This window comes from Sinocyclocheilus anshuiensis, unplaced genomic scaffold (assembly GCF_001515605.1).
Source record: "Sinocyclocheilus anshuiensis isolate Anshui unplaced genomic scaffold, SAMN03320099.WGS_v1.1 scaffold234, whole genome shotgun sequence".
NCBI lineage: Eukaryota > Metazoa > Chordata > Actinopteri > Cypriniformes > Cyprinidae > Sinocyclocheilus > Sinocyclocheilus anshuiensis.
The window spans coordinates 1038688-1055515 of record NW_015544165.1 but is presented as its reverse complement, the minus strand read 5'-3'; the positions used below and the strand labels follow the sequence as shown (position 1 = coordinate 1055515).

At 38.2% G+C, this 16828-nt stretch overlaps 1 protein-coding gene across 1 annotated transcript in view; it reads left to right on the top strand.

Moving 5' to 3' along the window:
• Nucleotides 1-12463, top strand: part of LOC107695784 (peroxisomal membrane protein PEX14-like) — a 65293-nt gene extending 52830 nt beyond the window's left edge. Inside the window, exons 8-9 of the mRNA XM_016495823.1 lie at nt 9103-9194; nt 10406-12463. Coding sequence (XP_016351309.1) covers nt 9103-9194; nt 10406-10844 — 531 coding nt within the window. The 3' untranslated portion in view covers nt 10845-12463. The remainder of the gene's footprint in view (nt 1-9102; nt 9195-10405) is intronic.
• Nucleotides 12464-16828: the final 4365 nt, after the last annotated feature.

The following is a 16828-nucleotide window of genomic DNA, read 5'->3' as shown; positions in this document are numbered from 1 at the left end:
AGAGATATCGTCTTTTACAATTCTGGCAGTTTAATGCCTACAAAAACGGCTGGTAGGGACTACAACAAGTTACGGGGTCGTGACGTAACAAACCCAGATAAACCCTGCCCCCGGGAAAGGGCAGAAAAGGGGGCGAGGCCATGCTGCGCTGCTTTCGAGAAGAGGAAGAGAAAACTAGAGGTGCACGTAAAAATCTATTTATATATGAATCGCGATTCTGTCTTCTAACGATTCTAATGGATTCAAAATCAGTGTTCTAAAGCAGCGGTTCTTAATCCTGTTCCTCGCGTCCCCCTGCTCTGCACACGCTCTGCATCTCTCTCTCTCATTCAGATCATCAGCTCACCAGCTCAGCTCCAACAATGAACTGTTCAAATTATACACTTTATGCGTATAGACAGACAGATATTTTCACATAGCTATGAGAAGCGTTAAACATGGATGCGATTGCCGTGCTGTATTAAAGCTTTAATCAGGATAAAACCGTATATTAAAAGCTAACATTAGCAGTAGCATTTACAAATAACTGCGTATCTAAAAGTATGAGACAACAACAAACAAAAAACATAGGCCTACCATTAAAAGCCTTGCACAGGTTCTGCGTGATCCTCTTCAATAATATCCTCTGCTTCTCAATCGGGCTCAAACTGATAAGTGATATTAACAATGCCGCTGTTTACAATACAACCGGAGCTAGTGCTGGGCGGTATGACCAAAAATTTATATCACGGTATTTTTCAAAATTATACCGGTTTCACGCGCGCACTAGAGGCGTTTTAGCCAATCACAACACACTGGGCTAGCTAACCAATCCGAGCCCATCGCCTACTTCTGAGGGTGGGGCTTCATAAAAGCAGGAAATAATCAGCGCGTTTCTCAGAGAACTGCACCCCATAAACACAATCAAGCCTAGAAAAAAAACAGTGAACCACCCCTTTAAATTCAAATAACATGCAGGAATGTTGAATTAGGTTTGACGACAATTAGACACAAAAACGTGTGTCATTTGACATCATTGATGTTAAACCTGGTTTGTTAATTTTTTTATTAAATGTAAGTGCAAATGAGATTTGAGAGATGCAGCAGAGGGCAAAGTATCCAGTAAATAACACCTTTAGGCCTGTTCTTCTCACATAAAGCCTGTTGTATCTACATTTGTTAAATGTAAAAAGGATTTGGAACAGAATGAGGGTGACTAAATGACATCTCTGTTTTGTTTTGGGTGAGCTAACCCTTTACAGTTTGTCAAGTAGTGCTGTAGTTGCAGTAAGTTTCCATATGGGGAGACAAAGCAACATTTTGGTTTGATTCAACAGAAGTGACTGAAAAAAAAAAATAATACAATCTGAACATTCCTCCAGTTTCTGGCGTTCCTGTCGTTACAGACTATATGTAAGGAAAGAATGTGACCTGAATCCTCTATGGTGCATGTGAGAGCCGAAAACATTTTTTTCCTGTCTGTGTTTTTTTGTTGTATAGACATCATCAGAGTACATAATTCCATGTACATTACATAAGCACTGTTAAACTGCGTAATCAACAGGTCAGAAATGTAGAATTTGCTGTTCATCCTCTGAAATACCTTAGATATAGAGAGTGCAGCTAAAAAAAAACTAAAGGAATTTGGTTATCTATAATGGTTGCATTCCTCCCTGGTTATGTCATTTCTCTCAAGAGATATTATGAATAGTCTTCACTGGTTTGTTGATCTGTTGAGTTTAAATGCAGCCTTCAGTGTGCATTTTCCTAAGGCCCTTTGTGGCACTCGGTTTCAGGGGCGCAACCTCTATAAAACAAGGCCACTTTGAGTTTAAAACAACACAGGGCATTTTTCAGTGACACTGAGACTGATGCCTCACCCTGATGTAAATATTACTGGTGACAGAACTCATATGCCGCTCAGAAGAGAAAAATGTGCATCAGCAGGACAAGGCATGTCATAGGAGCTCCATAAAGAACGTGTACGGCCATCTCCAGAATGCTCAAGCAAGCCATCCAGGGACAGGACGTGAACCCACGCTGACACCCCCTCCTGATCTCTCCTGTATCTGTCATTTGCTTTCTGCTAATTTCATCTGGGCTGAAACCTCATTTAACCCCCACCCATACTGCAACTAGAAAAGATGGACCAGTAGTATTTCCTTTGAGCCCCAACTTAGAGGCCTGGCAATTAAAGAATTACGAAGGAAACGTTTATTGTTCATAAATAATTATTGAAAAGGGAATGTTGCCTGTATAGTTAGTTTGTATATGTTTTGTATGTTGTTCATAATTAATAGCTTTTAAATTTAGCTGGTTTATGAAGCTGCAGGGTTGTGTGATGGAGGATTTCCCATCATATGTGGCAGCACATAAACAGTAAATCACAGGTTAAAAGTGTTAATATATATAAATATATAAGTAGTAATATATAAATATAAATAATTTTACTGTAATATAAACTAAAATGTTTTTAAATATAAAACAAATATATTTATTAGAAGAATATATATTATTAGTTATTTGAAGTAGTAAATATATAGATTATATAGTAATTAGTAGTAAATATGTCGAATATATTGTCATTTTTATTGGTTAAAAATGATTGGTTTTCACTTTTGAGAAAATAAGCTTAAAAGCTAAATTAATGGATGGATTAATTTTCTATAAAATAAACAAATATTTTTTAAATATTAAACAATTAAAAATTAATGTGTGTGTGTGTGTGTGTGTGTGTGTGTGTGCAAGGCCGTAACCATGTCTTGAACATTGGGGGGGACCAAGTTTATATATATATATATATAATGTAAAAATGCAGAAAGTTTTCTGTGAGTGGTAGGTTTATGTGTAGTCTTGGTGTAGGGTGATAGAATATACGGTTTGTACAGTATAAAACCATTACGCCTATGGAGAGTACCCACATATATATATATATATATATAATGTATACACACACACACACACACACACACTGCCGTTCAAAAGTTTGGGATCAGCAAGTTTTTTAATGTTTTTTTTTAAAGAAGTTTCATTTAGCTGCATTTATTTGATCAAAAATACAGAAAAAAACTGTAAAGAAAATTTATTGCAATTTAAAATACAATTTTTCTATTTTAATATACTTTAAAATATAATTTATTCCTGTGAAACAAAGCTCAATTTTCAGAAGTATTACTGCAGTCTCAGTGTCACATGATCCTTCAGAAATCATTCTAATATGCTGATTTATATTCCACAGTTTTGCTTCATATTTTTTTGGGACCTGTGATATTTTTTCAGGATTCATTGATAAATAAAAAGTTAAAAAGAACCGTGTTTATTCAAAATATAAATTAAATTTGTGTTACAATATACACCCACTATTCAAAAGTTTGGGGTCAGTAAATTTTTTCTTCTTCTTTTTTTTTTTTTTTTTTTTTTAATAAATTAATATTCAGCAAGGATGTTAAATGGATAAAAAGTTATAGTAAAGACTTATATTGTTAGAAAAGATTTCTATTTTGAATAAATGCTGTTCTTTTTAACTTTTTATTCATCAAAGAATCAAAGAAAAAAGCAGCACAACAGTTTAAAAACGGATAATAAATCAGCATATTAGAATGATTTCTGAAGGATCATGTGACACAGAAGACATTTCACAGTAATGGCTGATGAAAATTCAGCGCTGCGTCACAGAAATAAATTATATTTTAAAGTATATTAAAATAGGAAACCAATATTTAATATTTCACAATATTACTGTTTTTTCTGTATTTTTGATCAAATAAATATGGCCTTGTTGAGCATAAGAGACTCCAGTAAAAAACATAAAAAAATCTAACTAATACCCAAACTTTTGAATGACAGTGTATATATAAAAAGCTATATTAATGCGCCACTTGACGCGCACACACACTACTCGCACACAAATCAGAGCACAGAACCCCGCACGCTTGCACGCTGCCCCGCGACTTTTATTCATAAAATAGCATACTAGATCGCTTATATTACTCAGCAACGAGGAAGTAAATTCGCTGTTTTGAAGCAACTAAACTCACAGCTTTGTAGAGAGAGAGACGCACAGATGCAGGTAATTCACAAACACAACTTTCAACTATCTCGCTCTCAAAATGGCCATATTTCTAACATTAAAAAACAGTTGACTAATACTAAATAATTTGCAACTTCCATATCTTACCTCGCTCTCTAGTTTCAACGTTAAACATATGCATTAAACTGATGCTTTCATCGCTCTGTTTCTGTGAATGGTAAACCCCGCCTACTTTGATTTGATTGGCCATCTCAGTTATTTTGACATTGACGAGCGCAGAGGCCGACCAGGCTCAAAATATAACTTTTTAAGTTTTTTTTGTGATCCTAACAAGAGCGCTGAGTAATGGAGTGCAGCAGATCACTGCAAGAATTTCAAATATTGGGTGGGACAGTTTGGCCACTTTTAATTATTGGAGGGGACTTGTCCAAAAGCTAATTTATTTATTTATATATGTATTTATTTATTTATTTATTTTTACAATTATGCCACACAACCCACAGTAATAGTCAACAGCAAAAGAATAAGGAATGCACAGAAAGATACAGAAAGTTGTCATCTTTGTTGTTCATCTATTGTGGCAGTGCTGATTTTGTTGTCTTTATCACATGCTAATTTAATGCATTATGATGTCATTATCTTTCAGAAGAATGCTCATGATGATACATCCTTCAAATCCTTTCTGAAGACACATGCTTATTATCTATAAAGAAAATACATCTGAGGGAAATCGCCTGCTGAAAACACATTGCCATACCTCAGAATGTGAAACTCTACGCACTTTGTATCTTATGATATTGCGATAAATCATCTCGTAACGGGCTCCAAAAAGTGCCTTGGAATCACAACTGAGGGCATGTTTTATGTCCACAGCTTGTTAAGCGCATGGGTGTTTTACTGAAGCATCTGGATCCCGTAGGAAAACATATACAAACACATCTGGCCTGGCAACAAATTGAAGTGAAAATATGAATCTCTCACCCTCAAGTTTGCAAGAATTGCAGACTCACCACAACGTTTTCACCCTCTTTAAGTTCGTCATCTATAAACTGAATTGCCAAATAATCTCCAGTTCACCTCTGCTGTTAAAGAGACTCGCCTCCACTAGTTCCAGAAAAACATCGATCTATTGTTCAAAACACTTTAGGTCATCATCTACAACAGCTGCCCTAAGTCAAGTAAAAATGGCTGAAGTTCTCTTTCAAATTCTAGATTAAATGAAAAAGCTTCATTTGTCATGAGTGCCCTGCCGGAAAGCAGCAGTGTGTATAAAGTATACTTCACATCAAAACGCCCCTTAAACAAATCATAAAGTCTACTTTGTGCTGATCTTAAATTTTGTTTTGAGAGATGCGGGGCCCTGTTTTCTAGAACCATATGGGAAGTTCGGGAAATTATTTTCAGGTTCAGAGCATGAAATTAAGGACACGTGTTAAGCCTTTTGGCTGTGTATCGTTTTCATTGTGTGGTTTTCTGAGTTGCCTTTTTGGGGTTCTTTAATCTGTGTAGAATGCGCCAAGCTTGGCAATTAAACTCTCTAATGCGAAAATGTGTATTTAACCTGAAACACATGGTGACTCCTGTTTCCTCAGCTTCTATGTAAACATTTTTATATATCTATATATTTCCAAAGCCACACAAATAAAGTATATTCTGTGTTATGAGCACAGTGGGCCTGTTTCTCTTTAGCAGTCACTCAAACTGTGGCTATGTTTGTGCTCATAGTTTAACATTTTCTTTTTCATCTCATTGGCTACATACTTTGTATTTCCTCAATGCTCACCGGATCAAATTTACTCATGCTCACCTGAAGCTGTTATTCAAATGGCGTCGACTAGGGGTGTAACGGTACACAAATATGACGGTTCGGTACAGATGTTCAGTCATGTTTATTCGCGTTAAAACTAGTAGTACAGAGGAAGGAATGACCGCGTTCACTCGCGCTCCGCTCTGCACAAATCTGCGGGGCGTCACGGCTCAGACACGGGAACCGGAGCTGATCGCGTCTGCTCTAGTCAATGCTTGTGTTGGGATTATATACCAGCACGTTTCAGAAGCGGCTCTCCAAGGTGTTTATACAGCGATCTGTCATGCCACATCAAAGACTGTCAAAACGCCATTTATTATTTGAATTTCCGGAGAAAAAAAAAAAAAAACTGTATTCGTTCGGTTCACATGCGTACCGAACCGAAAGACCCGTACCGAAACGGTTCGGTACGAATACGTGTACCGTTACACCCCTAGCGTCGACTGATTAAGAAAATCGGTTGGAACTTCTTAAAAAGTGTAATTTTATTGCATTTTCTTTGTACCGATCAAAATACTCAAGTACTTTATCAGGCGCTGAATATTTATATATTTTTAGAATGCATAATTTTAAATGGATAGTTCACCCAAAAATTGAAATTGTCTTTTACTCACCCTCATATCGTTCCAAACCTGTATGACTTTCTTCTGCAGAATGTATCACTTCCTCTTGTCCATACAATGTGAGACTTGGATTTAAATATGGTAAAATGCTTTAGAGTAGTAGTAGACTGATATATTTGCTGATATTTGGCTATTTTGAGATTATCAGCAAGTGTCAGTTTTGTCAGTTCCAAAACAGCTTTGTCAGACAATTTTTGTTTTGAATTTTTTTAGTGTAAGTAAACTATGTATTTTTTTCAATTTCAGTCAGTTTGTGTACAACTCATTTGCCATCAATGAACTGTATTGTGAAGTAGAATGTGTATCTGTTGAGTTAAATTTAAGAGTTCTTATTTTTAAGCAAAAGCACCTTGTTCTCCTTGATAATATTTAATACTGAATAACAGGCAGAATGTTGCATCTCGTTCTCCACATATATAAAGCATTATCATCGTGACTGGTTGAGTTTAATTGCTGTGCCGTTTGAATACAACGATAGCTGTCTTTATTAGTGGCTGCTTGTGGAAGATTAGGAGCGCTACGATTTTTTTTCCGCCTTCCACCGCAGAAGGCCCTGCCACTGGGAAAGTGAATAAACAGGCTCAAATAAATTGTACCAGTGTTTTCACCAGAAAACACTCCCTTGGGATTTATTTTCAAGCTGATTCCACCATAAATATACATGCATTAAGCGGTGGAAAAACGCATCAGAGAGGGAAGCAGTGAATCAGTTTGCATTCAGACGTTTCTTAACTTGCCTTTCTTAACGCTTCTTAACATTATCTGTTGTTAATGTTCTGCAGACATTTGCTTTAATGTATTCCATGTCTGACTGCTGTTTCGGTGTAAGTACATGCATATATACCTCTCTTGTATGGTACGCTCCACCTCCTTAAATAATTACCCAGACTGAGGCAAAGCTTTGTTCACACTAAAGAGGGTGACAGACCCCGATCACACTGCACTGACCCCTCTGACTGGATGGCTGCTCACACAGTCAAAGACATGCAGAGAAAGGCCTTTAGCAGCAATTAAACAGTCATCACTATATGTGTGTGCGTGCGCGTTCGGCTCCTGAAATGAAGAATTGCAACCGTGGAACTTTAAACACCGCCGGCTGAGAGGTGCTTTGTAGCCTCTGTTAAAATATTATTTAGATTTTATGTCCGAGAAGTGTAAGCTAAGCCTCCGAAGCAATTAATTTTTTTTCCCATTACAAAGTTAAAATGAGCAAGAGGTACATTCCAGCCTTATTATACTGGGTGCCGTAGGGAGTGTGGGCTTAAGATGGCCATAATGAGGTGAGGCCTGTAATAAGAGTGTCTTCACCAGGCCTAATGCGCTCAGCTCGGATCAGATGTGACCTCTTCGAAAACGGTGCACTTATCTGAGGGCTTTAGGTGCAGAAAGGAGACAAAACCACTATCCCTCCCCAGCCCTCGCTGTAAATGAGTCTGATCCTTTTCAGATGTGATTCAATTAATTTACTTTAGATTTAATTACATGTGGAAGAGTCCAAGTTATCCCTCTCCTCTCAATAGGGGGTCTCTGCCTTCTAACTAGCCGCCCCCGGTGACTCCGATGTTCTTAATTACACTTTTATTTTCCTTTTCCCCCCAGCCCTTTTTTCACTTCCTCTTCCTGCTCTCGTTTTTCCCCCCTGGGCAGAAGAAGTGGAATGGGATTATGGGGTAGATGTGGGCTGTTTGTTTGTGGACGGTTCAGAGTTAGTGGCCCCGTGTAGCCGCTTGAGATCCCGGGTTAATCTGTCAGAACATTTGGAAATTGAAATGTAGAGGTGCTACAAATCTCTTTCACTTGAAGAGGGTTTCTTTTTCTAAATCGACATTACCAACCTCCTGTCTATTTGGGGAGAAAAAAAGGATGGATTGATTTTTTGGGGGCTTTTTTTCCCCGTGAAGTCATTTGCTATTCAAATGTTTGCTGGCCACTTCAATTGTGGCCATCACTCCCTTCAGCAATTCATCCCATGGCAAGCAGTTGGAGATAAGGCTTCTTTTAATAAAAACCTCCCTGACTTAATGAATACTGCCATTGTTGTGCCAGAGACCTCTTATCAAACACCTCTGTCCTGCTCAAATCAGCAGTCTGCAATATGGAAAAATATGTAAAAATGGCATGATTAATTCCCTTAGCCTTTTTTAAAAAGATCCTGACCTTCTGGGTGGAGAAGATACAGTAGCAGGGACTCGTCAGTGTAGTTGTGGTTTGATATCAAGACTTTGAAGACTTTCATTGTCTCGTATTGGCAGTTTGAATGCATCAAATTATTGTGTTCATTGAGTGACTCTGACAAATCAAATTAGAACAAGTCACACTTTAACAGAATGTTTGTGAAGTTGTTTGTGAAGTTTTTGCATATGCTGCATACTACTATAACAGGTTCTGGTAAATAAGGCCTGATATGGTAGAGCTTTCACATTCTGGGGCAGATCTTCACCTTTAACGACAGTAGAGGATAAATAACTTTTTAAACCCCAGATAAAGGTCAGTTAAGCAACAGTTTAAAAGATAACCATGATTACGTTTACAGACGGTTCAGAATGATCATTGGTTAATGGTTTGAGGTGTGGAAAACCTATAGTAGTAAATAAGAAGCGTTTTTAGATTTGTTTTCAGAACGAAAAGGATGATGATGATCACTTGTAACTTTGTCTCTATAGGCCTCATCTGCCACCAACCGCATGCTGGAGTCTCAGAGCATCAGTGAACTCAAGGCTGAGATTGTGTCTCTGAAGGGGCTTCTTCTCAGCAGGTAACTTTTCACTTTTTTTTTTATAAATCTGTAACAATAGATGGCATATTTGAATTGACAGGGACAAAATGTGGCAATGAAGGATGTTCATTTAGAATGTTGTGTATTTGGGTGTCAATCTGTCCGCTCACTAAACATTAAAAATGCTTTTCCACAAAAAAATAAAATAAATAATAAATATTACATGTGACCTTGGACCTATTTTCTGATACACAGCAGTTTGACATACTGAGCAAACTATATTTTCCTCCCACACAGCCTTGTTTTTGTTAGTGCAAAAATAAAGTCTGACATCAAGTCAAGTCATTTTTCTGTTCTTTATTTTGCAGTGTGTTCAAATTGGTGCTGGAAACGAATAAGATACATGTACTTAACATTTAACATCTTGAAAGAGGCCTTTAGTAGATGTTCCAAAATGCACGTTTTGTATTATCACTGTGGAAATGAGTGGAGAGCATTGTTTCTCTCCCAGGGCAGCTGATATTAGTATGCCTTGGGATGATTTGGCAGATAAATGTGTCTGAAATGGTTTGATCTATATGTCATATCGTTCTCTTCATCGGGGCATGTAGCTGGAACCGTCTCATTATTGGTTAATGAGGCCTGATACATCCAACAGGTTCCCTCAATGCCCCAAGATGAATCTTCCCTCACTTTCATTAATCTTTACTTGATTATGTATGTATCATGCAAATTAATATCGAAGTCATCTCATACATCTGAAATTTGCACAGATAAAAGCTTTCGTTTGTCTGCTGTTTCGTTCTCATTAAACATTTTAAGCTGCAATTACCTTTTTCTTCCAGTGTCTGAATGTTGTGTCTGCTTGTCCTTCTCAAGATGTGAAAACTTTGCTGTAAATACGAAGCAAGCTCACCATCTGCTCAACTTGTTGCCTCATATATTCAAACAAAACCACCCTTGACAGTACATATCTGAAGTCGCTTTTGAATTTATTTTACCTTTGTTGTGAGGACATGCTTTGTTTTGAATCAGATGGCAGGTGTGGAGCACATATGGACATAATCTCTCATGTACTTTCAGACTGACAAATCTGCTCGTGTTTCCAAAGCACAATAACTGGACTCACTCGTGCATATTTTAGGCAGAATCAAGCCTGAGGCACAATGTGTACTCTGTTGTAAGAGATTTCAGCAAACAATTTGAAGAAAACACATGTAATTTTCTATTCACGTCCTCTTTCTTCTCAGGAGACAGTTCCCCGCTTCACCCTCCGTTCCCAAAATCCCATCCTGGCAAATCCCTCTCAAACCCGGATCGCTGTCCAACCCGCCCTCCGTCAACCACACCAACAGCAGTAGTGACATCTCCCCCGTCAGCAACGAGTCAACCAACTCCTCCCCCGTCAAAGAGGGCAACGGCTCGCACTGCCTGAACGGAGACGTGGGCCTGGGCTCCGTTCTTCCTTTGGACCTGAAAGACCAGGTCCGTATGGAAGTCCAGGGGGAGGAGGAGAAGAAAGAGGATGATGAGGATGAAGACGAGGATGACGACCTGACCCATGCGGATGAGGAAGACCACCTGAGCGTGCAGACGGAGGACAGGAGAGGAGGTGACGGACAGATAAACGAGCAGGTGGAGAAGCTGCGGCGTCCAGAGGGTGCGAGCAATGAGAGCGAGGTCGATTAGAAAGAAACTCCGGACTTCATCCGTCCATTCGCTTCTCTCAGTTTCAGTTCATTTAACTTTCATTTAAGTTCTGATATCACACCCTCGTTGCAGTAAAACAGCTACCGTGAGCATCAATTAACACTGTACGAAAGCGGCAGGTGAGGTGGATTATGTTCCTTTCACTGCAGTTCTTTACCCTTTTGAATTTTTAACATGCAAACTTTCAACGTGCAAACAAGAGTGGCGGCACAAACCTTCTGCATGCCTGAACAAGCACAGCAACAGAAATTTCTGGAAAGACGACAAGAGAAATATGACTTTTTTTAATGCAATCCATACATTTCCCTTAAAATGCTAGCTAGCTGTTTTACTAGAGACTGTAGTACTCCAAAAAAAAAAGCCCATTTAAGTGTACCATAGCACTTCGAGTCAATACAAACGTCATAATTTGCAGTGTAGAGACTGTAGACACAAATCAGAGGTACCAAAGAAATCAGAAAGTTGTGATCTGAGATGGTTGGACTGGTTTCTATGCCATTTCTTTTGTTTTGTAAACTAGTTCACACAGTCCGACCATTGTTGGATCAGCGTGTTTGTTGTGGACCGGCTGTAGACCTTGTAATCTGACATAGTGAAGCAATTCTCCTTCAGACGTTTTGAGATTGTGTAGTACACCGGGCTTCAGAAGTCTGTGTAACGACGAGGCCTTGTATTTTGTGATCAGAGTGATGGTGGATTTGAGATTTCTGTGGGAGAAAGAAAGAGATGGAGGGAAAACACGTATGAGAACGCAGACAGTGAGGCGAAAGAGAAATGTGTTCGTCTCTGTCGTATCTCTCCAGTCTCCAGCAGGGTAGCTGATTTGGTTTATGAAGTATGTTAATAATCAAATGATCGACAAATAACAGATGTATTAGTTCATGCGGCTTGAAATGTCAAGGAGGCTAAAATCGGAAATCTAATACTGAAAGCCTGTTATATTGTATTATATTACATGACAAACCCTCCAGTCCAAATTATATAGGCCTCCTGCAGTGAATAATCTTAACATGAAACTGTGCTGGGGTTTTGTAATTAAACTGTGTAAAACAATGGATGCTTCAGCGGAGGTGCTGACAGTTGTGCTTTTCTCTTTGGGGGCTTTTCTCTGAGAAAGTCCTGAGAGGATTAAAAAAAAAAGACAAAAAAAAAATTCCCCCGTGATGCAAACGGAGAGTAACGTATGAATATTTAACTAATGAAATTACTCACTCGCCAGCTGATGAGAAACAAAGCCAGAGAGATCCTGGAGTGAGAGAACTAGAGTGTCAGATCCATTGTGACATTTTCACTTTTAACAAATGACCTTCAGAGTAACCGGATTACAGCGCAGCCAGGTGAATTGTGGGTCTGTGGCAGCACAATGAAAGAGCTCAGCTTGTCTGGAAGTGTGTATGTCTTCTTATTTCCTAGACTAGGGTTGGCTTAACACTAACCCACACAAGAATAGCATATATATTCTTCTTCTTTTTCTTTTTTGGAGCTCAAATGGCCACTATGAACTGTCAATAAATAACTTACTCAAAAAAACTATTCAAAATATAACATTGTTTGTCCCATAAAAAAGGCTGTTTGGAATTACATGAAATTTAAAATAAAATAAAAAAATTTGGGTGAGCTATCCTTTTATCCTTTTAAAGGAATCCGTAAAGTCCATTTAATCTTGAAAATAAAAATTGCATTTATTGGTGTCAGAAGTGTCATTGCAGAGTTACCGACTGTAGAGGTGAGAGGAAGGAAGGAAGACCATTATGGCGTTATTTTAATGACAAATGTCGAGAGCGCATTATTGTAGCGCGAGCAGCGTGTATCTGAGCGCGAGCGTCCGGTTTTGTGCGAGAGCAAAGGAAATCCGCGCTCGCGCATTGTATTAATGTGCTTTCGCGCTACAATAATGCGCTCTCGACATTTGTCATTAAAATAACGCCATAGACCATCGGCTTCAGAATGAGACAGAGCTTTAGTGTGAGTGTGTGTGCATGTATCAGTTTTGCTTAAAACCACATTCTGGAGTTCCTGCAACTGGCAGGTTGTTTCTGGTAGCATGGCGGCAGAGGCCTTTAAACAACATAGTTTGCTAATTTTAGCTAATCATTGTAAAGCCGCTGTGAGTGCTACTGAATTAAACATGATATAAGCTATTCAGTGCCTATATCTCTTTTAATATTGCATTCTCATCTCCAACTGTTTTTACGACAGATTTGTTAGGAATCTACATCCTGCTGCTCAGTTTCAGCAACTCAGTTTAGGGATTTAAGCATTCGGTCTCATTTACATGAGCTGAGAGAGAGAGTGTGTGTGTGTGTGTGTGTGTGTGTGTGTGTGTGCTGAATCTGTTTTATAAGTAAGCTTACATCAAAGATCTGTAACAGTTTGTATGAACTGTACATTGTTGCTGTATGTGGCTCTGTTGATATTGTTGTTGACACCCTGCCGGTATTTGTCACAGAGAAATTCTGGTATGAAAAGATCAATGTACATAATTGTAATAAATTTGATTTAACACAAATTTCCTTTTTTTTTTTTTCCTGTTGATTTTTAATTTGATCAGGAATAAATGTAACAATTTAACTTTGGTATCATGGTTTCATTGTGACAAAAAATAACAAAAATATGTTTAGATATAAGAAAGGAAGCATAGTATTCATTAATGTAAATTATTCATATATAATACATGCATTTATTTTGTATTAGGTACTGTGCTGTTCCAAAATAGGCAAAAAGATTATACAAATAAATTCATGAAATTTTAATTATGCAGTTCTGTTTACATAACTACAAATGATTATTAAATGTAAATTATTTTATTTTTTTTATTTTTTTTAATAATTTGGACGTTACATGAGATATTCAACAGCCTAAAAGAAAATGTGGATTAAGTCTGCATGGTATTAACTAAGGATTTCATCTTACTCTAAATTTCACATTAGATCAGCATTCTTGACGTTTTCAGTGGACTCTATTAAGTGATTGTAGTCAATAAACCTTGATCTTAAAGCAGCACTGTTTAAAACATGTAAAAAAGGCCCCATTCCACTGTAGTAAGCAATACAAATATTCCAGTGCATTATCAAGTTTATGAATTTAATTTGTCTGTCAAGGTCTAAATGATCAATAGCCTTGCACATATTGATGTGGTGTATAAACTTCTCAAAGGTTCGATACCGCATCCCTTTGTAATCCATTAACCTCTCCCCGGAGTTCAGGCCAGGCTCAGATTTATAGGGGCTGCTGTAATAAATGCACTTGTACATCATTTAGTGTCTTATGGGACAAGCAGTGCATTCCTGCCCAGAAAGCCTCCTCCATCCCAATCTCCAACTCTTTGGAGTGGTACTGTAGGTGAGGCATACCAGTCATTTTGGCCCAACTTCACTCATAGTAACAGGGTAAGATGCTCCAAAGCTGGAGCACGGAACACAAGGAGGCCCAAGTCTGTATATCTTTTCAGAGAGAGGGAAAGCATTTTTTTTTATTTTTATTTTTTACACAGACACTGAAAGGTGTCTGTCGTGCTTTTGCAGAGACTCGGGAGCTTCAACCTCATCAGTCGGCTTTACTAAACGGAGTGCGCTCAATAGGCTGCTGCTGTATTGATGTGTGCTGTACTCCATTGTTCTCCTGAACTGAGCACTCAGCAGGTTAGAGGGCTGAGTGTGTCCTTGGATCAATGCAAGGGTTGTTAGCCCTTCCTGCCCCAGGAGGTTCACTGAACACAGTCTGCGCTCGCAGCCCGGGGTGCTCGTGGAGGAATTAAAATAGGGACGTCACATCACCTCAAGTCCCAATCTGGATTGTCTTTTGCCATCTGTAGCTTAGAGAGCCATTAAAAAAAGCTGTAAAGACCAAGCAGCCACTTCTGTGACATTTTTAATTTTAAACTAAATTATGCATTTCAATTTACATAAGAATAAATTATTTTTATTTTTACATTACATACAGCCCCCTTAGAGTTCCATGATGAAACAACAAAGAAATTAAGATAAAATTACAATAAATTATAATTATATAAATTATAAAAATTATATATATATACACACACACAAGCGCACAAATGATTAAAATAAAATGAACTATTTATAATGAAATATTAATTAATGTGTGTGTGTGTATATATATATATATATATATATATATACATACTGATATATATATATATATATATACACACACATGCATAAGCATACTCTAGGATCTCTAGGGGGTTGTGAGCCCTGGTTGGGAACCCCTGCGTTTGAAAGTACTTTGTGCTCTATGTGCTACTAATAAAACTAAAGAAACACTTTTTACCCCCTTAAACATAACTGTCAACACTACAGTGCTGTCATAAAAATGGAATTAGAACACATTCCTTATTAAAGATATCAGGCAATGTCTGTCATACCTATCTTTATTTTTAACAATAGCACAGCAGGTGCCCCATTAAAGCAGTATCACTGGACACAATCCCAGTCGCAGGGGCAGAAGACCTTTCCAAGTTCTCTCAGCTTTGCATGAGAAAGGTCAAGCTTAATTCTACAGGGTTGGACCTGAGGGGTGACTTCCTCCTTCCGTCTCAGATAAGATAAGCAGGAGCGCATGCAGTGCTGCATGTGTAGGAGGGAGCCTGTTTGATGTTGTGCTAATGTGGGTCCAGACCTCTGGAATACCACTGGGTATCCTACACTCAAAGGGAAGCCGCTGATGGACAGATGGTAGCACGCACCATGGGACGCTCACACTCTATGCTGCTGGAGTCAGCTGCGTGCAATGTTGCATTTTAACCTGCAAAACACTGTCTGGTTTCCGTCGTCCTACGAAACATTTGGAAGCCCCCTTATCTATACTTTAAGCAACAAGGATAATTTGGCTTAAAAAAAAGCAAATTGTCTTATCGAGTGTCAACTAAGGCAAATCCGAATAGTCCATGTGCCACAATATTCCAAAGGATGAAAAGTTGCAAAAACAGGCCTGAAAAGTATGAAGATGCAAAAAAGGTTCCCATGCATCTGGAAAACCTGGAAAATTGATGACTAAATTTCCAATCCTGGAAAACACATGGAAAATTTGAGAAAATGTAAAATGTCCTGAAAAGTTATTTAAAAAAATATCATTCTGTTTTCCTTTACCCAAGAACGAACCGTTCACCACTGGCCCGAAACAATTATTGTTAGAAAACGTTGGAACTGCCATAAATTGGGACCGACCTGTTTTTGCTCCAAATGTGCGATCGGCAGCTCTTTTGTTTTATTTCAGCCGATCTCTGTTCAGGACTTGCACACATACTGTATTGCAAGCATTTTCCAAAATGTAATTTGTGTGGAAATATTAGGAAGTCTGTAAACGGCCATTAACAAAGGCCAGAGAAGACGCTGAAGATGAACACAAAGAGAGGAAAATACTGTAGCAGGCAGAGCAGCTCACTGTTCACGATGATCGAAATATTGAAAGAAAATCTAAAAATTGATTTGGGGGTGGGGGTTTATATGAATGTATCTCTGAGGGGATCTGACTGTCTTCAGAAAAGTTTAGATGGTATTTTCTCTTCATGTAGTCATATTTTCATTCTATTTTGTCTCTTGCTTAAAAGAAATAAAATAAATATGAACAAATCTGTATCAGAATTGGCCCATTTGGTGCAAACAGAACTGGCCATGAAAAATCAAGATCGGTGCATCACTTTTGACAGTGTGAGCTGAGCATTGATGGGTTTCCCAACGTTCTATAGAGTGGTCAACTTTAAGAGAAGTATCTCAGTAATTCAGTAACTTAATTTTTCAAATAATTTTGATTGTTGTGAAAAGTAGGCTATTGATACTTCTGTACCAAGTCGATACTGAAATTTTAAAAACATAATACCGGCCTTTCTGCAGCACTGATATTACCAAGTACAGACTCAATTCAGTACTCGCTGATAGGCAGGTGCTTTCATGCTTCTGTGCATATGTATATCGCTTTCCATGAACAGTGATATGCAATGGCCA